Source organism: Atractosteus spatula (genome assembly GCF_055471065.1).
Source record: "Atractosteus spatula isolate fAtrSpa1 chromosome 24 unlocalized genomic scaffold, fAtrSpa1.hap1 SUPER_24_unloc_1, whole genome shotgun sequence".
Taxonomy (NCBI): domain Eukaryota; kingdom Metazoa; phylum Chordata; class Actinopteri; order Semionotiformes; family Lepisosteidae; genus Atractosteus; species Atractosteus spatula.
In genome coordinates, this window is record NW_028296641.1 from 134,394 (window position 1) to 156,327 (window position 21,934).

A 21,934-nucleotide genomic window follows, 5' to 3' on the forward strand; every position below is an offset into this window, starting at 1 on the left:
GCACGGGGCCGGGCTTATGAAGCCGCCCGAGGCGGACGTGCGCTGACGTGCCCCCTATACGTGGAATACGACGTCACCGGCTCGTCGCGGTGACGTCACAGTTTACCGTCTGCGGCCCGGTCCCGCTAGAATCTAACTTCTTTCGTACCACAACAATAGTTATTAAGGTTTAACGATCATTGTCACTTTAAAGAATCACACTTGTAATCTACGCCCGTAGCCCTTCTAAATAAAAGTGTTCACAGAAACGGCGAATATACACGTGTTGTATACCTGCATTTACATAATTAGGCCTGAATATAATCCGTCATTTAGACGGTGGAGTCTTTATCGGGATAGTTTTGACTTTGCTGCAGGTGAAATCCGTCACAAAGCCGCAGAAATCGTATTACGATGACAGGCATCGTCACGCACGCGGGGCGAGGGGGGCGGCGCGGGCTAGTGACGTCACCCCCCGGTCGTCTCTTCAGGGAACGGACGCCCGTCGCGACCCTCAGCGTGACCCCTCGCTCAGGCGGGGGACGTCACGCCTGTTGGGCTGCAGCTGTAAACAGCCGTGAGGAACAGGAAGCGCTGTCCGCAGGGTGACCCCTGCCCGCTCAGAGAGCGGTCGCGGTAAATCCTTCATTAAAGAGACACACGATGACCAGCCTGCAAGGGCGAAGCCCGGGTGAAAGGTGGCCCTGTTTCTCACCTGTGAACTAATTAGCATTTCTCCCATGATTCTGGACCAATTCTTGTTTCTGCTTTTCTGAAAAAATATCTAGACATTTAGAGGGAGACCCTCGAAGACAGATTATATCCCCTAAACTGGGTGTCCCCAGGAGACCCCCAGTCTCTGTACACTGGGGGTCCCCAGCCCTACTCCTGCGGAGCCCCAGTCTCTGTACACAGGGGGTCCCTAGCCCTGCTCCTGTGGAGCCCCAGTCTCTTCACCCGGCCCTGCTCCTGGGGAGCCCCAGTCTCTGTACACTGGGGGTCCCCAGCCCTGCTCCTGTGGAGCCCCAGTCTCTTCACCCGGCCCTGCTCCTGGGGAGCCCCAGTCTCTGTACACTGGGGGTCCCCAGCCCTGCTCCTGTGGAGCCCCAGTCTCTGTACACTGGGGGTCCCTAGCCCTGCTCCTGTGGAGCCCCAGTCTCTTCACCCGGCCCTGCTCCTGGGGAGCCCCAGTCTCTGTACACTGGGGGTCCCCAGCCCTGCTCCTGTGGAGCCCCAGTCTCTTCACCCGGCCCTGCTCCTGGGGAGCCCCAGTCTCTGTACACTGGGGGTCTCCTGTGTGTGACCGTGTGCCAGCGGCAGGCTGTGTGAACTGGGGGGGGGGGGGGCGGTGACGCCAGCAGCCCCTCTTATCTCCGGGGACAGAAGCCCCAGGCCCCCGCCGGCCCCCCTATCTCCCCGCCGCAGGCGCCGCCCTCCCTCCACCTGACCCGCGGACTCTCTGTGCTTCCTTACCGAGACGCCACGACAGCCGCCCCTGGCCCGGCATATAGCGCCTTTCAGCCCCCAGGACCCCAGAGCACTGTGAGCTGAAACCATACCAGCGTGTTCCCAGCGCGCCCGGCCGAGCCCAGAGGGGCAGAGCGCTGTTCGGACCCGAGTCCACCTGGGAGTAGACACCTGGCTGGGGGAGAGGCGGGTTATTTTAAGGAACGGACGTGTGTGTGTGTGTGCGTGTCTGCAGGTCCACACGCTGGAACCTCTGGACAGGGAAGAGGGAGTATTATCAGCAGCCCGCCCCCCTCCCCCACCAGACACACACACACACACTCACTTACACACACAAACACACTCACTCTCTCACACAGTCTTACAAACACTTACACACACAAACACACTCACTCTCTCACACAGTCTTACAAACACTCACGCACACACACACACACGCTGTGAGGTATTGATTGCGAGGCGCGTCATCTTGAGGGCCTGTCTGCGCCTTCACCGCCCCCCTCCTCTCTCCCGCTCGCTCGCTGGCAGTGCTGAGAGCGGGCTGGCCGAGCGAGGCAGCGCCGTGCCCTCTGTCTGAACCGGCTCGGCTCGGCTCGGGACCGCGGGAGGAGCCCACATCCGCGGAAAACAGCCGCCCGCGGTAGAGCTGGAGGAGGAGGAGGAGGAGGAGGAGCCGAGAGGCGGCAGGAAGGAAGCGCGCACAGAAAATAGGAAGGAAGCGCCTCGCGCGTTCAAAACAAGGAGACGGCGACTGGGGCTCTCTCCTCCGCCGGACAGAGAGGAGAAACAGCCACCCCGCACACCTGCCCTCGCAAGGCAGCCGTTCCCAGACCTCCTGCGCAGACCTCGTCCCCGAGCATGTCCGAGCGAGGAGGAGGAGGAGGCGGCGGCGGCGGCGGAGGAGGAGGGCTCCCCCGGGCTGGCGGGGCTCCGTCCCCGCACCTCCAGCCCCCGAAGCCGGTGACCATCGCCTCCGCCCGCCCGGTGCAGATGAACCTGTACGCCACCTGGGAGGTGGACCGCTCGCTGCCCAGCTGCGTGCCCAGGTAGGAGCCGCCGATCCGCGCCAGCGGCCGGCCCCCCGTCTCCCGGGAGAGCGGCGCTCTCTCTGCCGTTTCCCGGCCGGAGCGGACGGGCGATCCGTCAGCCCTGCCCCTGAAAGACAGGCTCGGACGGGTGCGAGTGGAATTCCTGAGGAATGCGGGCCGGTCTCAAATTCTTCCTCCGGCGGTGGCGTGTCCGTGCGGGCGGCTGATCATCGAGCGTCTCTTTATTTTTTCCTGAATTTCTGTAAACATGGGAAGCGCTGTGAATTTGTACCGGGACGGTGGCGGTGATGGGGTGGGGGGGACGTGGTGGGTGTGTGTGGCTGTGTGTGTGAGGGCGAGCTCTTTCGGGGTGCGTGACAGGCGCCTCAGATCTCTCCCCGTCTCTCGCTCCCTTGGTGTAAGTGAGGCTCGCCCCCCCCCCCCCCCAGCGCCCCTCCTCTCTCCTCGCCCTTGGTGCGAAGACCCGCCGGTTTATCGATGATTTATTCAATTCAATTCAATTTATTTCTATATAGCGCCTTTCACAACAAGGTTATCTCTGTGGATAAATACTCCACAGAGGAAGGTCGCCCCCCCCCCCCCGCAAGAAATAAACACGGCAGGACGACCGCGCAGCGAGACGTGCCTCCCACTCGGGCTGCGTGCGCAGGATGCGGTGCCGGAACCGGTACCGAGCGGACCGGCGGAGTTCATTCCCCACGACCCTGGTCTGCGCTGGCGTCAGTCCGATCAGTCCGGATCTGGGCCGCGGTGACGGGGGAGCTTTCCGATGGGTCCGGCGTTGCGCGCGGGTCGCGATGGGGCCGGCCGGACGCGGATCGCCGGTTCCGTCTCCTCCGACGGCCGGGTCTCCTGCTCCGCCAGAGGGAGGTTCTGGGCCGCTGAGCCCGTGTCCCGCCGCGGGGCAGCTCGAGTTCCACACAGCCGGGAGCCCAGAGCAGGAGGCGCTCATTTACACACAGGGTGGTGGGAGAGTGGAACAAGCTGCCCAGCCCTGCTCTCTTCCGGGCTCCCTGTCCAGTCTGCTTGCGCTGGGCTCGGGAACAGGGTTCCAGAGCTCCGTTCTGGGGGGCAGAGTTGGGGCGATCTCGCGCGCTCGCGTTAGCGTTAGCGTTGGTTGCTTCTCGCGTCGGCATGGCGATGAGGAATTCCAAATGGCAGATGTCCCTCCTGCGGAGTGATGTCCTGTGTTTCCCGGCTCCGCCTGACTTTTCCCCTTGAAGCTGAAGCTGACGCTGAGCTCAGACGGGGCGCTGGGCGCTGTCCCACAGAGGGCATCAGGAAACACTTCCTGTGCCAGGGTGGAGAGGCCAGGTGCCAAGACAAACAGACTGGCTCCTGAGCCCCCAGCAGTGCCCGTCTGTAACACACACACACACACCCAGGCGCAGATTTGCCAAGGACTGGGACAAGGACAGGGCTGAAATTAGACCCCTGAGTCTCGGGGCTGTTTAAAGGTGGAATAAGAATCTTTCCTGCGTTCGTCACGTCATACTGTGCCTCTCCACGAGGTAACTGGAGTCTCACTGGGCTCTACTGCGCTGTACTGTGCTTTTACCCCGATCTCACTGGGCTCTACTGCGCTATACTGTGCTTTTACCCCGATCTCACTGGGCTCTACTACGCTGTACTGTGCTTTTACCCCGATCTCACTGGGCTCTACTGCGCTGTACCGTGCTTTTACCCTGATCTCGCTGGGCTGTACTGTGCTTTTACCCTGATCTCACTGGACTTTTATAACTCTGTATCAGTCAATGCAGACTGACCTACTGTACAACAGAAAGATGGGAATTTCCAGCTCCTGGTGGAGTTTCTGTAGAAGAGTCTCCTGTAGTTAAAGCAACTGACAGCACTGTCACACCTGGAGCGGGTCAGACTGCTGCGCACTGGGAGTCTGACAGCACTGTCACACCTGGAGCGGATCAGACTGCTGCGCACTGGGAGTCTGACTGACAGCACTGTCACACCTGGAGCGGATCAGACTGCTGCGCACTGGGAGTCTGACTGACAGCACTGTCACACCTGGAGCGGGTCAGACTGCTGCGCACTGGGAGTCTGACTGACAGCACTGTCACACCTGGAGCGGGTCAGACTGCTGCGCACTGGGAGTCTGACTGACAGCACTGTCACACCTGGAGCGGATCAGACTGCTGCGCACTGGGAGTCTGACTGACAGCACTGTCACACCTGGAGCGGATCAGACTGCTGCGCACTGGGAGTCTGACTGACAGCACTGTCACACCTGGAGCGGATCAGACTGCTGTGCACTGGGAGTCTGACAGCACTGTCACACCTGGAGCGGGTCAGACTGCTGCGCACTGGGAGTCTGACTGACAGCACTGTCACATCTGGAGCGGATCAGACTGCTGCGCACTGGGCTAGTAGTTCACTCTTTGGTCCACTTTGTGATGTCACTCTCGGTGCTGGAGTCCTGAGTCTGGCAGGAGGACAGATGGTGTGGTGAAGGAACAGGAGAGAAACCAGCTGGGATCCGTCTGATTTTCCATTATCCTAACCCTTTAAGCACCCCTGTGGTTGGGGGCGGGGGACGGCTTGTGAAAATTGTCACTGGGGGTCTGGTAGGGGCTCGATCTGGGCGATTCTTGTTGCTGGAAAGGTAGCCTACCTCTTTTTTTCCTGTGTCAGATCACCATTGCATCCTGAATGTCAGCCTGACCTGGATTCTGGGGCCGGGGCAGAAGCCTGTTCTTGTCCTATTTTCCCAAATCCAGAGGGAGATGAGGCAGGGAGGTGAGGGGACATTTCGTCAGGTGTTGAAAGGACATCTGGAAAAAGATGCTTGAACAGGCAGAGGGAAACCAGCTGGGCTCCGAACATACAGCAGTCTGATCCGGTCCAGGTGTGACAGTGCTGTCAGACTCCCAGTGCGCAGCAGTCTGATCTGGTCCAGGTGTGACAGTGCAGTCAGTCAGACTCCCAGTGCGCAGCAGTCTGATCCGCTCCAGGTGTGACAGTGCTGTCAGACTCCCAGTGCGCAGCAGTCTGATCCGCTCCAGGTGTGACAGTGCTGTCAGTCAGACTCCCAGTGTGCAGCAGTCTGATCCGCTCCAGGTGTGACAGTGCTGTCAGTCAGACTCCCAGTGCGCAGCAGTCTGATCCTGGAGCAGTCTGATCCACTCCAGGTTTTACCATGCTGTTAATTGCTGTTGGTGGGGAGAAAACCCAGGAGTGGCTCAAATCACTATGCAGTGGGAGTCTGAGGGGTCTGCAGGCTCCTGCAGTCCCCCTGACAGCAGTGGGTTAATATTCCCCCCTGCAGACAGGCCTGTGGCGTGCTCTCCGTGTCTCTCTCACACTGACTCACGCCGTGCGGAGGAGGCTGCGTGCTGGGCTCTGGGGTGGGGGGCGGGGGGCTCTGCCAGAGGCTGACGAGGTCGTGGGAGGTGGGGGGGGAGGGGCAGCAGCCGAGATCCACAGCCCTGGTCTTCGGCTCGATCCCGGGTTTTTCCGGCGCGTGGGTCTTGCAGACGTTCGGCTTCCCGGATTGTGTGCACAGGCCCGAGGGCTGCAGCGACTCGAGACAGGAAAATCGTACAACAGGCTGGGCTGAGAAACGCAAACGCTCTCACGGAGAGGCCTGAGGCTCTGTGGTTCGCACCCGGTTCACCTGCAGTGTCCGCCTGCGTCCTCTGATCCGTTTCCCACCGGGCGGGAAGACGTCGGCAGGGTTGACGCTGTGGGTGACCCTGAGGGTCTTGTAGTCTCCTGTGTTCAGGTTGGTGTAGGACAGGCCTTGCTCTGGACAGCTCCCGGTGCAGAAACCGTCCTGATGAGTGCCTGTCGGCCTCTCCCCTGTCTGCCTCAGGCTCTTCAACCTGACCCTGAAGAAGCTGGTGATGTTGAAGGAGCTGGACAAGGACCTGACCTCTGTGGTCATCGCCGTCAAGCTGCAGGTATCTCCTCCGGTCCGGCGCTAGAGTGGCTCTCCTCTTCATCCCTGCTCCTCTCTCACTCCTCCCTGTGTCTCTGTCCCAGGGTTCGAAGCGCATCCTTCGCTCCAATGAGATCCTGCTGTCTGCGGCCGGGCTGACGGAGACAGACCTGCAGCTCTCCTTCTCCCTGCAGGTGAGCTGGACCGAGCACCTGGCCAGCAGGACATGACAGCATCTGTAGGCCCTGCATTTACTGCGCTGTACTGTGCTTTCACCCTGATCTCACTGGGCTCTACTGCATTGTACTGTGCTTTTACCCTGATCTCACTGGGCTCTACTCCGCTGTACTGTGCTTTTACCCTGATCTCACTGGGCTCTACTGTGCTGTACTGTGCTTTCACCCTGATCTCACTGGGTTCTACTGCATTGTACTGTGCTTTTACCCTGATCTCACTGGGCTCTACTCCGCTGTACTGTGCTTTTACCCTGATCTCACTGGGCTCTACTGTGCTGTACTGTGCTTTCACCCTGATCTCACTGGGCTCTACTGCATTGTACTGTGCTTTTACCCTGATCTCACTGGGCTCTACTGCGCTGTACTGTGCTTTTACCCTGATCTCACTGGGCTCTACTGCGCTGTACTGTGCTTTTACCCTGATCTCACTGGGCTCTACCGCGCTGTACTGTGCTTTTACCCAGGGCTTTACCATGGTGTAAAATGTGTGCTCCACGTCCAGCTTAGCAGCCCCTGACCAGGCCCCGAGTCCCGTGGGTGGCTCGGAGAGGAGAGTCCCAGCTCTCCGGAGCACAGGCCCCCTGTGAGGGATAAGGATCACTCTCCCTGACGACAGTAATGGGCTCAGCTGAGACATGAGCTGATCCCTTTAAGCTGTGAAGAGCTCAGGCTGTGGGCTGGAAGCCAGAAGGATGAGGCTCCCGAGAGGCACTGGAACAGAGCTGTGGCCTGCAGCCCTGTCCTGCAGCCTGCACCCCCTTTCTGTAGAGCCCCAGTCCTGCAGCCTGCACCCCCTTTCTGTAGAGCCCCAGTCCTGCAGCCTGCACCCCCCTTCTGTAGAGCCCCAGTCCTGCAGCCTGCACCCCCTTTCTGTAGAGCCCCAGTCCTGCAGCCTGCACCCCCCTTCTGTAGAGCCCCAGTCCTGCAGCCTGCACCCCCCTTCTGTAGAGCCCCAGTCCTGCAGCCTGCACCCCCCTTCTGTAGAGCCCCAGTCCTGCAGCCTGCACCCCCTTTCTGTAGAGCCCCAGTCCTGCAGCCTGCACCCCCTTTCTGTAGAGCCCCAGTCCTGCAGCCTGCACCCCCCTTCTGTAGAGCCCCAGTCCTGCAGCCTGCACCCCTTTTCTGTAGAGCCCCAGTCCTGCAGCCTGCACCCCCCTTCTGTAGAGCCCCAGTCCTGCAGCCTGCACCCCGCTTCTGTAGAGCCCCAGTCCTGCAGCCTGCACCCCGCTTCTGTAGAGCCCCAGTCCTGCAGCCTGCACCCCGCTTCTGTAGAGCCCCAGTCCTGCAGCCTGCACCCCCCTTCTGTAGAGCCCCAGTCCTGCAGCCTGCACCCCTTTTCTGTAGAGCCCCAGTCCTGCAGCCTGCACCCCGCTTCTGTAGAGCCCCAGTCCTGCAGCCTGCACCCCGCTTCTGTAGAGCCCCAGTCCTGCAGCCTGCACCCTGCTTCTGTAGAGCCCCAGTCCTGCAGCCTGCACCCCGCTTCTGTAGAGCCCCAGTCCTGCAGGGCTGCTTCATGAGAGCTGAGCCAGCGTGGGGAGGGTTAAATCTGCCCTCTGACCCCAGTTTTCTCCGCTGGGCTGGCCTGACGAGAGACGTGTCTTCCCTGCATGCCTTGCAGTACCCCCACTTCCTGAAGAGAGACGCCAACAAGCTGCAGATCATGCTGCAGCGCCGCAAGAGGTACAAGAACCGCACCATCCTGGGCTACAAGACGCTGGCCCTGGGGCTCATCAACATGGCGGAGGTCAGTGCGGGTCCTGGGCAGGGCCAGGCTGTGTGCGTGTGTGTCTCCCGTGTGCGTGTGTGTCTTTTGTGTGCATGTGCCCCCCCCCCCGTGTGCACGGGTCCTGGGCTGTCAGGCATCATTTGTCCGTTTCTGTAGCTGAGCTACTAAGCTACAAGCTCATCCCATGAGCCCTTGCACGTCCTGGTCCGGTCCCGTCCCGGCCTGGCCCGCTTCAGCCGGGTCTCTGTCCGTCTCCTGCCCAGGTGATGCAGCACCCCAGCGAGGGGGCGCAGGTGCTGGGTCTCCACAGCAACGTGAAGGACGCGGCCGTGCCGGTGGCCGAGATCCGCGTCTACTCCCTGTCCAGCCAGCCCATCGACCACGAGGGGCCCAAGGCCAAGCTGTCCGGTGAGTCGCCCTGCTCCACCACGGCGCCGCCCCTGTGGTTGGCCCAGGGAGTGCAGCCTCCTGCTGCTGGCTGGGGTCACGGGAACCTCCTTAAAAAGAACCACGAGGGGCCGCAGCCGATCAGATCCCCGCCGCGGGGTGCAGCAGGCGCCCCGCTGCGCTGGGAACTGGGGTGTCCCCCCAGAGCCTCACCCTCTCCTTCCCTCCCTCTCTTCCCCCCCCCCCCGCCAGCAGACCGCTCTCCGGACATCGACAACTACTCGGAAGACGAAGAGGAGAGCTTCTCCTCCGAGCAGGAGGGCAGCGACGACCCCGCGCACGGCCAGGTGGGGCTCCACAGGGGGGCGGTATCGGGGCGCAGCTCACAGAGGGCAGTGTTGGTGCTGACACACAGGAGCCCATATCTGGGCAGAGGGCAGGGGGCAGGAGACAGTCTGGGGCACGGGGGCAGAAAGGGGTTTGGGTGTGGGTCCCAACAGCAGGGTAGAGGGGACCCTGTGTCTGGCCAGGTGAGGCTGTAATAGCTGATGAGACAGTATTGGGGTACAGAAGGCGGGGTGAAGTATTGGGGTACAGAAAGCACTGTCAGTATAGAAACACAGGAAAGTTGTTTAGGGCAAGGGGATGGTTTGGGGGTACAGGAGGCAGTCTGGGGCACAGGGGCTGTGGGTCCCAACAGTAGGGCGGCGATGACCCTGTTCCTGGGGGTGGGGGGTTGAAGGGTTAAAGGTTAAAGTTAAACCCCGTCCCAGCCTGATGGACTCTGCCCCCCCCGCTCTTTCAGTATCTGTTTGACGAAGATTACGAGGTGGGGAAGATGAAGAAGTCTCGCCGCAAGCTGACCTCCACGGCGTCCATCACGCGGGTCAATGTGAGTCTCTCCGCCTGTCCACAGCAGCGCCGCCCCAGTGGCCGAGCCCGACACCGCGCCTGCAGGCACGGCGTGCTGTCAGCCAGAGCTGTGTCTGCCAAGGGCACGGGGAGTGACCCCAGGCCGGGTCAGACAGGAGAGTGACCCCACGTCAGACAGGAGAGTGACCCCAGGCCGGGTCGGACAGGAGAGTGACCCCACGTCAGGTGGGAGTGACCCCAGGCCGGGTCAGACAGGAGAGTGACCCCACGTCAGGCGGGAGTGACCCCAGGCCGGGTCGGACAGGAGAGTGACCCCAGGCCGGGTCGGACAGGAGTGTGACCCCACGTCAGACAGGAGAGTGACCCCAGGCCGGGTCAGACAGGAGAGTGACCCCATGTCAGACAGGAGAGTGACCCCAGGCCGGGTCGGACAGGAGAGTGACCCCACGTCAGGTGGGAGTGACCCCAGGCCGGGTCAGACAGGAGAGTGACCCCACGTCAGGCGGGAGTGACCCCAGGCCGGGTCGGACAGGAGAGTGACCCCAGGCCGGGTCGGACAGGAGTGTGACCCCACGTCAGACAGGAGAGTGACCCCAGGCCGGGTCAGACAGGAGAGTGACCCCACGTCAGACGGGAGTGACCCCAGGCCGGGTCGGACAGGAGAGTGACCCCACGTCAGACAGCCGAGCGCACGATTGGCGCCAGTGTTTGCGGTGGCAGGACTTGGCAGGACTCGGCGCGCAGGCGCGGGGGCCCGCGCGGACCTGGGGGGGGGCGTTAACCCGGGCGGGCTCTGAGGGGTCCTTCAGAGAGGGAGAGGGTGCAGTTCGAGAAGGGCTGTGGGGAGCCGGGTGTGTGAGGTTCAGGTCACAGTTAGGGGTGACGGGTCACTCCGCCTGCCCCACAGCTGCTGCAGGGCTGTGTCTGGCTCTGGTGGGACTTGATGAGCGATACTGTTCTGTGCTACAGTGCTGGGCTATCCTGTGCTGTGTGTTCTGTACTGTACCGTACTGTGCTGTGCTATAGTGCTCTGTACTGTACTTAGAGTCACAAGCACTACTGTATAGCTCTGTATTGTGCTGAACTGTTCTGGGCTATAGTGCTCTGTGCTGTGATGAGCTTCACTATGCTTCTCTGCCCCTCAGTTGCAGTGAAATTGAAGCTTCCTCTATTTGACCAAAGTGCTATTGTCTGAACTGGTGACCTTCTTTTCTTTCTGTTTTTCCTCAGCAACCCAACATAAAGCAGAAGTTTGTGGCTTTGCTGAAAAGGTTTAAAGTTTCCGATGAGGTAACGTTTCCCATCTCTCTCTGCAGCAGGTAAAACCGTCTGCTGTCCTCTGTCTCTGAGCTGGGGCGCAGTCCTGCGTGCTCCCCCTCTCTGAGCTGGGGCGCAGTCCTGCTCTTCCCCGTCTCTCTCATTAGTGACAGGACTAATGCTTCCTCTTCCTCTTCCTCCCTCTCCTTCTGCCTGCCTGTGTGCAGGTGGGGTTTGGCCTGGAGCACGTGTCCCGGGAGCAGATCCAGGAGGTGGAGGAGGACCTGGACGAGCTGTACGACAGCCTCTACAACCCCAGCGACAGCGGGCCGGAGATGGAGGAGACGGAGAGCATCCTCAGCACCCCCAAGCCCAAACTCAGGTCAGCGCAGCCAGTACCCTGCCAGGGGGGAGTGGGTCTGGGGTCTCGGGGAGGAGCCTGGCCAGTACACAGACTGGGGGAGGAGCTCTGGGGGAGGAGCCTGGCCAGTACACAGACTGGGGGAGGAGCCTGGCCAGTACACAGACTGGGGGAGGGGCTTGGCCAGTACACAGAAGGGGGAGGGGCTCTGGGGGAGGAGCCGGCCAGTACACAGACTGGGGGAGGAGCTCTGGGGGAGGAGTCTGGCCAGTGCACAGAAGGGGGAGGGGCTCTGGGGGAGGAGTCTGGCCAGTACACAGACTGGGGGAGGAGCTTGGCCAGTACACAGAAGGGGAAGGGGCTCTGGGGGAGGAGCTGGCCAGTACACAGACTGGGGGAGGAGCTCTGGGGGAGGAGTCTGGCCAGTGCACAGAAGGGGGAGGGGCTCTGGGGGAGGAGTCTGGCCAGTACACAGACTGGGGGAGGAGCTCTGTGGGAGGAGCCTGGCCAGTACACAGAAGGGGGAGGGGCTCTGGGGGAGATCAGACTGCTGTGCACTGGGAGTGATGTTGTCTCTGTCCTGTGTGTCTCCAGGCCCTTTTTCGAGGGAATGTCCCAGTCCAGCTCCCAGACGGAGATCGGCAGTCTGAACAGCAAGGGCAGCCTGGGCCGAGACATCTTCAGCCCAGTGAGTCCTGGGAAGTGGGAGGACTCAGAAGGGAGAGAACTGGGAGGACTGGGAGAGCAGGACTGGGAGATTTAGAGGAATATCTGATTAGAACTCACATCTGCAGAGCTGCAGGCTTGTTTGACCCAACTTGCTGTTCCTTAATTGAACCCAATTACCATAATTAAATTAATTAGTCCAGGTGAAGGTGAGTTTTAGCCTCTGACTGAAGATGCATAGAAGCCCTGCAGGACTGGGGCTCTACAGAAGGGGGGTGCAGGCTGCAGGACTGGGGCTCTTCAGAAGGGGGGTGCAGGCTGCAGGACTGGGGCTCTTCAGAAGGGGGGTGCAGGCTGCAGGACTGGGGCTCTACAGAAGCGGGGTGCAGGCTGCAGGACTGGGGCTCTACAGAAGCGGGGTGCAGGCTGCAGGACTGGGGCTCTACAGAAAGGGGGTGCAGGCTGCAGGACTGGGGCTCTACAGAAAGGGGGTGCAGGCTGCAGGACAGGGCTGCAGGCCACAGCTCTGTTCCAGTGCCTCTCGGGAGCCTCATCCTTCTGGCTTCCAGCCCACAGCCTGAGCTCTTCACAGCTTAAAGGGATCAGCTCATGTCTCAGCTGAGCCCATTACTGTCGTCAGGGAGAGTGATCCTTATCCCTCACAGGGGGCCTGTGCTCCGGAGAGCTGGGACTCTCCTCTCCGAGCCACCCACGGGACTCCGAGAGGTTGCCCCCTGATTGGAGACGCCTGTGAGCCCCACCCTCGCCCCTGTCATTCCTCTGTCTCTCCAGCAGGGGGAGGCAAATCCTTTGGAGAAGATGAAGCAGCCGCAAAGCAGGACCCTGGAGGAGGCCCTGTCAGAGACCGACACACTGGTAACACACACTGACACGCTGGTGACACGCTGGTGACACGCTGGTGACACGCTGGGGAAACATGCCGAGAAACTGAACAGCCATCTCTCTCTCTCTGCTCTCTCTGTGTGGTGCAGGAGCTCAGCGAACAAGACCTGTTTGGGGAGACGACCCCTTCCATCACTGTGTCAGTCCCTGAGAAGCCCAGGACTCCCCTGAAGACAAGCAAGAGCACAGAGACTCAGAGCATGCCCTCTCCCAGGTTAGCACACAGTATAGACACAGAGCACGCCCTCTCCCAGGTTAGCACACAGTATAGACACAGAGCACGTCCTCACCCAGGTTAGCACACAGTATAGACACAGAGCACGCCCTCTCCCAGGTCAGCACACAGTATAGACACAGAGCACGCCCTCTCCCAGGTTAGCACACAGTATAGACACAGAGCACGCCCTCTCCCAGGTTAGCACACAGTATAGACACAGAGCACGCCCTCACCCAGGTCAGCACACAGTATAGACACAGAGCACGCCCTCTCCCAGGTCAGCACACAGTATAGACACAGAGCACGCCCTCTCCCAGGTTAGCACACAGTATAGACACAGAGCACGCCCTCTCCCAGGTTAGCACACAGTATAGACTCAGAGCATGCCCTCTCCCAGGTTAGCACACGCAGTATAGACACAGAACACGCCCTCTCCTAGGTTAGCACACGCAGTATAGACACAGAGCACGCCCTCTCCCAGGTCAGCACACAGTATAGACACAGAGCACGCCCTCTCCCAGGTCAGCACACAGTATAGACACAGAGCACACCATCTCCCAGGTCAGCACACAGTATAGACACAGAGCACGCCCTCTCCCAGGTTAGCACACAGTATAGACACAGAGCACGCCCTCTCCCAGGTTAGCACACAGTATAGACACAGAGCACGCCCTCTCCCAGGTTAGCACACAGTATAGACACAGAGCACGCCCTCTCCCAGGTCAGCACACAGTATAGACACAGAGCACGCCCTCTCCCAGGTCAGCACACACAGTATAGACACAGAGCACGCCCTCTCCCAGGTCAGCACACAGTATAGACACAGAGCACGCCCTCTCCCAGGTTAGCACACACAGTATAGACACAGAGCACGTCCTCTCCCAGGTTAGCACACAGTATAGACACAGAGCACGCCCTCTCCCAGGTTAGCACACAGTATAGACACAGAGCACGCCCTCTCCCAGGTCAGCACACAGTATAGACACAGAGCACGCCCTCTCCCAGGTCAGCACACACAGTATAGACACAGAGCACGCCCTCTCCCAGGTCAGCACACAGTATAGACACAGAGCACGCCCTCTCCCAGGTTAGCACACACAGTATAGACACAAAGCACGCCCTCTCCCAGGTCAGCACACAGTATAGACCCAGAGCATGCCCTCTCCCAGGTTAGCACACACGGTATAGACACAGAACACGCCCTCTCCCAGGTTAGCACACACAGTATAGACACAGAGCACGCCCTCTCCCAGGTCAGCACACAGTATAGACACAGAGCACGCCCTCTCCCAGGTTAGCACACACGGTATAGACACAGAACACGCCCTCTCCCAGGTTAGCACACACAGTATAGACACAGAGCACGCCCTCTCCCAGGTAAACACACAGACAGGACAGTCTCGGTATGTCCAGCTCTCAGTTCCCTCACTCTGTGTCCACCACTCTCCCCACACAGGCTGGACGGCGGTCACACCCCGCGGCAGAGGAGGAGCACTCCGTTTAGAGACCGGCAGCAGTCGAAGCCACTGAGCGAGAGAACCAACAGCTCAGACAGCGAGAGGTCACCTGAGCTGAGCCACTCCACGCAGGTACCGACCACACAGGTCCGGTCTTGTTAGACCCGGGAGGACAGCTGGTCCGGCGGTTCAGGTCCAGTCCTGTTAGACCAGGAGGACAGCGGGTCCAGTGTTTCAGGTCCGGTCCTGTTAGACCCTGTTGTGGTCTGTGTGCAGTCCAGTGTGCAGGTTGACCGTACTGCCTGCTGGAGGAAGGCTGTTGTCACCCACAGGTGCCCAGGAAGGTCGTGTACGATCAGCTGAACCAGATCCTGGTGTCGGACACCGCGCTGCCGGAGAACCTCATCCTGGTCAACATCACGGACTGGCAGGGCCAGGTCAGTACCAGCGCGGGTCGGAGGGTCAGCGAGGGTTGGAAGGTCAGAAGGTTGGGGGGTCAGTGAGGGTCAGGGGGTCAGCACGTGTGAAGGCTCTCCTCTCCTCTCCCTGCAGTTTGTGGCAGACCTGCTCCACGCCCAGAAGCTGCCGGTGGTGTGCACGTGTTCTGGTGCCGAGATCCAGGCCGTGCTGTCTGCGGTGCTGACCCGGATCCAGAAGTTGTGAGTTCACCCTGTCTGTCGGACACGGGACCCACACCCGAGCTCAGGAGCTGCAGAAACACAGACGCACACTCACACTCACACAGACACAGACACAGGATCCTGTCCTGCTTCAGCCCTGGGCACAGGAGGAGATAAACCAACTCGTTCTCTCTCCCCTCTCTCTCCCCCCTCTCTCTCCCCTCTCTCTCCCCCCCCCTCTCTCCCCAGCTGTAACTGTAACTCCTCCATGCCACGCCCGGTCAAGGTGGCAGCAGTGGGTGGGCAGAGCTACCTGGGCTCCATCCTGAGGTTCTTCGTCACCCAGCTGGCCAACAAGACGTCGGACTGGCTGAACCACATGAGGTTCCTTGTGGTGCCCCTGGGTAAGCTGCCCGCAGGGAGGGGCAGGGCGCGGGGCGTGGGGGGCCTCCCTGCATTAATTCAGGTGTTAGATCGCCCGTAAGACATCGTGTACAGCAACGAAATATAAAACATGTGATGAAACGATCACACATGACACCCCGAATAACGTGACAGAGAGTGAGGTGCAGGACGTCGGCGCTTGAGCTCGTTCCTCTGGGCTGCCCCTGGTTCGTCCTTCATCAGGCGACGGGCTGCGGCGCAGCTGTGATTCCTGCCCTCTCCCTGTCTGCAGGCTCGCACCCCGTGGCCAAGCACCTGGGCTGCCTGGACAGCCGCTACAGCTCCTCCTTCCTGGACCCGGCCTGGAGGGACCTGTTCAGCCGCTCGGAGCCGCCGCAGACAGGTCAGCGCCTCAGCGGGCCGGGTCAGGGGGCGGGATCAGGGATCGGGAGGCTGGGTTCGAGATCAACAGGCTGGATCAGGGATCGGGGGGCTGGGTTAGAGATCAGGAGGATGGATCAGCAGGCTGGATCAGGGGGCTGGATCAGGGATCGGGGGCTGGGTTATGGATCAGGAGGCTGGATCACCAGAATGGATCAGGGATCGGGAGCTGGGTTAGGGATCAGTGGGTGGATCACCAGAATGGATCAGGGATCGGGAGCTGGGTTAGGGATCAGTGGGTGGATCACCAGAATGTATCAGGGATCGGGAGCTGGGTTAGGGATCAGTGGGTGGATCACCAGAATGGATCAGGGATCGGGGGCTGGGTTATGGATCAGGAGGCTGGATCACCAGAATAGATCAGGGATCGGGAGCTGGGTTAGGGATCAGTGGGTGGATCACCAGAATGGATCAGGGATCGGGGGGCTGGGTTAGGGATCAGTGGGCTGGATTATCAGGCGATTGGTTGATGCCTTTTTTCTGGACTGGAGTTGTCTGCTTGGGGTGTTTCCCCCCTTTAACTGGAGGGGGTGAAGTATTGTTCCAGAATCAAGTTCACTGCTGTATTACTGTCTTAGTGGAGTATTCCTCCTGGTAGTGTGTGTCAGTGTGTGTGGGGGGGTCACAGACTGAAGCCCCCCGCTCTGTCTCCTCCCAGATCCCATCGATGTGGTCGGCAGGATCTCCCAGTACATCACAGGAGCCGCCATCACCCACCAGCTGCCTGTGGCCGAGGCCATGCTGACCTGCAAGCACAGGCTGTGAGTCTGCACTCGTCTCCCTCCACTCTCTGTCCCTCTCTCCCTCCACTCTCCTTATCCCCTCTCTCCCTCCACTCTCTGTCCCTCTCTCCCCTCTCTCCCTCTACTCTCTGTCCCTCTCTCTCTCCCCTCTCTCCCTCCTCTCTCTCCCCTCTCTCTGTCCCTCTCTCTCCTCTCTCTCCAGACCACTGTAAAGACTCTGTTTTAATCCCCCCTCTCTCTTCAGGCACGATGAAGACTCCTATCAGAAGTTCATCCCCTTCATTGGGGTGAGTGTCCCCCCTCACTCCTCTCCCTCTCTCCTCTCTCCTGTCTCCTGTGTCCTCCCACTCTCACTGCCTCTCCTCTCTGTGTCTTTGGACAGGTGGTGAAGGTGGGGTTGATCGAGCCCAGTCCAGCGTCCGCAGGTAGGATTACGGTAGAACCAGGGCACGGTGCTCAGGAAGTGGAGAGAACGGGGTGCATGGTGCAGAGGAAAGGGTCAGGATTTGGGGTGCGGAGAGTAAGAGGAGCACAGGCATACAGGATTTAGGAGAAGGGGTGTGTGGAGTGGAATCGGTGTTGAGACTCAACCCCACGCCTCGCTTTCCTCACTTCCTGTCCCGCCTCTTTCAGGTGCGGACGCAGACGAGGGCGGGGCCACGAGCTTGGCCGTCCCCTCCACGTCACCGCCTTCCCACGGGTCCGGCGTCGGATTGGTCAAGGAGGCCGCCGCGACCCCGCCCCCCTCGCCCTCCATGAGCAGCGGATTGGCCGTGCTGGGGTGGGTGGGGCTTGCCGGCCGTCGGCTCCCGGTAGAGGCTAAGGGTTGAACTGCCTCCCAGGTCGCAGGTCGCAGACGGTCGGCGGTCAGCCTCCGGTTGCCCAGCAGCGAGATCCAGTCCAGGATTTAGCAGCTGCTCGAGTGCAGACTGTGCTGATGGTCTCATGTTCGCCGCTATGCGAAGTTCTCTCGGCTTCAGCTCTGCCTGCCCTCTCTCCCACCGCAGGAGTCCCAGCATGCCCCACGGCGTGGACGCCATCGGCCTGCAGGTGGACTACTGGGTGGCGCTGGGCGGGGAGAGGAAGAAGGAGGGCGAGCGCCGCGACACGGGTTCGAAGAACACCCTGAAGAGCACCTTCCGCTCCGTGCAGGTCAGCCGGCTGCCGGGGGGCGCCGGCGAGGGCCCGCCCGGGCTCAACACCATGTCCATGACCGTGGTCACCAAGGAGAAGAACAAGAAGGGTGAGTGCACACTGCCCCCTGCTGGCGCGGCGCCGCCATGGCACTGGGAGGGTTCCAGCAGGAGGGCCTGCCTGCCTGTGTTCCAGTTCACCGGAGCCAATTCTCTGTTTGTGTAGGTTTTCCCTTGGGATTGCCAAGCACCTACCTCCCCTCACTGTTTTTTACCACGGTGTCCTGTGATTTTTACCATGTTGCTCTGCACTTTGACTGGGCTCTACTGCGCTCTACTGTGCTTTTACCCTGATCTCACTGGGCTTTACTGTGCTTTTACCCTGATCTCACTGGGCTCTACTGCGCTGTACTGTGCTTTTACCCTGATCTTACTGGGCTCTACTGCGCTGAACTGTGCTTTCACCACGGTGCTCTCTCCTGTCTCCGCAGTGCCCACCATCTTCCTGGGCAAGAAGCCGAAGGAGAAGGAGGTGGACTCCAAGAGCCAGGTGATCGAGGGCATCAGCCGGCTCATCTGCTCCGCCAAGCAGCAGCAGACCATCCTGCGAGGTGCGGGCGCACACATACAACCGCACACTGCTACACACGCACACCCACACATACACTGGCACACACACACACACACACACACTGCTACACATGGGCACAAACACACGCACACCCACACATACACTGGCACACACACGCACACATACAACCGCACACTCCTATACACAGGCACACACACTGGCACACACACAACAGGCACCCAGGCAAGACACACACAGGCACATGTAGACAGACAGGGCTGCACTCAGACTGGCACGCACACACACAGACACAGACTGGCATGCTCGGACACGGGCACACGCGCACAGGGGCGCGCACGCACATGTAGACAAACATGGGCACGCTCAGACACGCGTGGACTCGCGCACTTCACCTGCGCTCCCACAGAGCGCCAGTGGCTGACAGGCGGTCCCTGCTGTGCTCTCTCTGCAGTGTCCATCGACGGGGTGGAGTGGAACGACGTCAAGTTTTTCCAGCTGGCGGCCCAGTGGCCCACACACGTCAAGTATTTCCCGGTCGGACTCTTCGGCTACAGCAAGCCAGCGTCCTAGGACCCGCCCCCCCAAGCCCACCCCTCCTGCGCAGCCGTTGGCCAGCTCCCGGAACAGGCCCTCTGCCACTCAGAGCTCCTGGAACCCTCCCTAGCCAATCAGAGCCAGGGGTGTGGGCTTCTCCTCCAATCGCGTCATTCGTAGACTTCTGCTCAGATTTTCGTTCTTCTTTCGCTATGGCAACGGCTGTGGAGCACGTGTTGATTGGATCAAAGACGTCGTTGTTCGCTCACGCCTGTCTCCAGGGCAACGCAAGGAGGCGCTGGAAGAGTGTACAGAGAAGGGATGGGGATACAGATGGGGGTACACACCCAAAACAAAATGGACGCTTGCTGACCATGTCTTGTACAGAAGTAACTTTGGGCAGATGTGCTTTTATGTGTTATGTTATGCACCAGTTTTCTTGCGGTGTGTTTTCATTAGAGCATTAAGCGTGTAAAAACCAGGCCATGTTCTCTTCCTGATAGAGCGATTGTATCCGTACAAGATGGGTGATTAGTCATTCCTGGCGCTGGAGGAGATCGGAATGGCTTTTGGGAAAATGGGGGATTCCAGAGGCAGGGAATTGCTCTTTAATCCAGGGGTGACCAGTCCTGGTCCTGGAAGGGGTGCTGTCTGTAGCAGGGGTGTCCAGTCCTGGTCCAGGAGGGGGCGCTGTGCCTGCAGCAGGGGTGTCCGGTCCTGGTCCAGGAGGGGTCAGTGTGTCTGCAGCAGGGGTGTCCGGTCCTGCTCCAGGAGGGTCAGTGTGCCTGCAGCAGGGGTGTCCAGTCCTAGGCCAGGAGGAGGCGCCGTGTCTGGTGGTCTCGTTTAAAAGCAGCAGCACCTGTTCGATGGGTCCAGTGACGCCCACGAGGAGAAGACAGAGCTTGTTAAGAGCCGGGCAGCAGCGGGAGCCCCCAGAGACGCCCGCAGGCCCCTCGGGCACAGTATTGGGCTGGACGCTGGCCACTGCCCGGGGGGCCCACACCGAACCTTGCTTGCTCCAGCCTGCGCAAACCCCCCCCCCCCCCCCCCAGTGCTCCCGAAGGCCCCGTGAGGATCCCGGACATCCAGACTGAGGTGGGAGTGGGAGCCCAATCCCTTAAGTCCAGGTCGCTTTTCCTGGGAGGCGCAGCGGCAAGGGCAGCCCAGTAGGGGGGTGCGGGGGTGGTGGGGCGAGCCGGGAGCGAGTCCAATTCAGTTCGCCCAAAGGAAAGGAACTCCGGTCTTTAACCCCCCCCCCCCATCAGAGTGAGATGGACTAGACCTTCGCATCCCTGCTGAAGGGGGAATGGACTGTTCCATTCTTTCTTTTCCGGGGGGGGGGGGAGAGGTTTCATGCTTTCATGCCTCTAGGGCGCTCTTAAAAAACACAGCTGTCAGCCTCTTGTTGTTTTTATACCAGACACGTGCACTTTACTATTAAAACTCCTAGTCTGAAATGGGTCTGGCCGTGTGGGTGTGGACAGAAGTCCTGTACCGTCAGTAGTAGTAGATTGTATTACCACCTTCCCCCCCCCGCGTCCCTGACTTGTCCTCGTTCCTCCTGGATGGGTTTCCCATTGGAACCCGAGTCCCTGGGAAAAGAGCTGGCCCGAGTGCCCCCAGCCCGGTTCTGGTGGGGAGGGGAGGGGGGCTCGGAGGGGTGTCCCTGGAGCAGAGGAAGAGGATGAGTGGGGCTCCAGACTCGCCCGTGCGTCTCCCATTGGTGTTTTCAGTGGGATTTCCCCCACAGAGTCAGGTGGTGCGATTTGCTCTCCTCTCCCAGCAGTCTGTGTCCAGGGGTAGATTTTGTTTTAAATAAGTCGCAGGTGTCTCCCTGGACGAGCACAAGTGTATTTGGGCCTTTTGTGGTTGTGTTTTTAACTGCGAGTTACAGTGTTTGTTCCCCCTGGGGCAGGGCAGGCTCCAGCTCCGGTGCCGGTCAGCTCCGGTACGGGATTTCCACGCGGCCAGCTGCTCTACATGCTGCTGGTCAGGCTGATTAATCGAGCGCAGCACTGCAGTGGGGGGTGGGCGGGCTGGCTGGCCATCTCTCGAAGCTCGCCGCGCGCCGCGCAGCCCCGGCAACAAGCCCTGCAGCTGCTGCTCCACGCGGGCGTGCCTGCCGCCGCCCCAGACGGCCGAGGTCAACAGTCCTGCGGGAGGCGCTATGCTGGTTTCTGTTGCCATGAAAAGAGCTGGGTGTGCAGGACCCCCCCCACCTCCCCCAGGAGGGGGCGCTCTAATCCACAGGCCGGGGGCAGGTTATCTCCCTCAGAGCGGGGGAGGGTATGTAGGGGTGAGAATAAGGGGGCAACTCCAGTTCCCCTCAGGAGCAGAATGAAACCCTGTTTCAGGCTGACCAGCAGCAGCAGAGCCCAGCTGGGCAGAGCTGGCACCGCAGAGCGACGTGGCTGGGGTTCGAGACCGCCGGAGCGTCGGCAGCGACAGTCCAGCTCCGACCGGCGCCGCCATCTCCGTGTTCTCCATCTCCAGCTTTTCCGTGCCCTGTCCGCTGTAGCCAGGGGGCGGGCCTGCGGTCGCGTCGGAGTGTGGAGCCGCAGGCCTGTCGATTCGGTGTTTCATTAAAAATCGTCATAATAAAAACATTGGATTTCTACCCCGTCTCCGTCGCCTCAGACCGGCACGACGCCGCGCCCCCGCAGGCCGAGTCACGGGCACCGCGGCACACGGACAGACGTGTAGCCGGCTGTCCAGCGCCCTGCACAAGCTGCACACGCGCTCACGCTGAGCTGCGAGCAGGGACACGCCCCGGGTCAGAGCATGGGCTTGGCACAGCGCCGGGGCCCTGGGTTCGACTGCCTGTGTGGAGTCTGCATGTTCTCCAGCGGTTTGTGTGACTTTCCTCCCACCGTCCACAGCCACGCTGGTGGGGGGACGGGTCCTGGTGTGTGTGTCCTGCGACGGACTGGCGTCCGGACCCGGGTGTGCCCTGCCTTGTGCCCGTGGGGTGCTGGGATAGACCCCCAGCGGTCAGGAAATGGAGGCCTTACAGAGCC

General features: G+C 60.7%; 1 protein-coding gene across 2 annotated transcripts; it reads left to right on the plus strand.

Moving 5' to 3' along the window:
• Positions 1-1,476: 1,476 nt before the first annotated feature.
• Positions 1,477-21,532, plus strand: pacs1b (phosphofurin acidic cluster sorting protein 1b). Of its 2 annotated transcripts, none has more exons than XM_088908940.1 (24): positions 1,477-2,492; positions 6,322-6,409; positions 6,492-6,581; positions 8,242-8,367; positions 8,613-8,757; positions 8,989-9,083; positions 9,542-9,628; positions 10,840-10,899; positions 11,094-11,248; positions 11,822-11,915; positions 12,686-12,769; positions 12,886-13,010; positions 14,470-14,602; positions 14,803-14,907; positions 15,023-15,129; positions 15,340-15,494; positions 15,767-15,877; positions 16,574-16,676; positions 16,903-16,945; positions 17,041-17,083; positions 17,292-17,439; positions 17,666-17,901; positions 18,283-18,402; positions 18,835-21,532. In XM_088908940.1, the coding sequence occupies exons 1-24, from the start codon at positions 2,305-2,307 to the stop codon at positions 18,951-18,953; spliced, it is 2,760 nt and encodes a 919-aa protein (XP_088765066.1). In that variant the 5' UTR covers positions 1,477-2,304; the 3' UTR covers positions 18,954-21,532. The 2 variants fall into 2 exon arrangements, with proteins under 2 accessions (XP_088765066.1, XP_088765067.1); XM_088908941.1 differs by having other exon boundaries at positions 8,992-9,083.
• Positions 21,533-21,934: the final 402 nt, after the last annotated feature.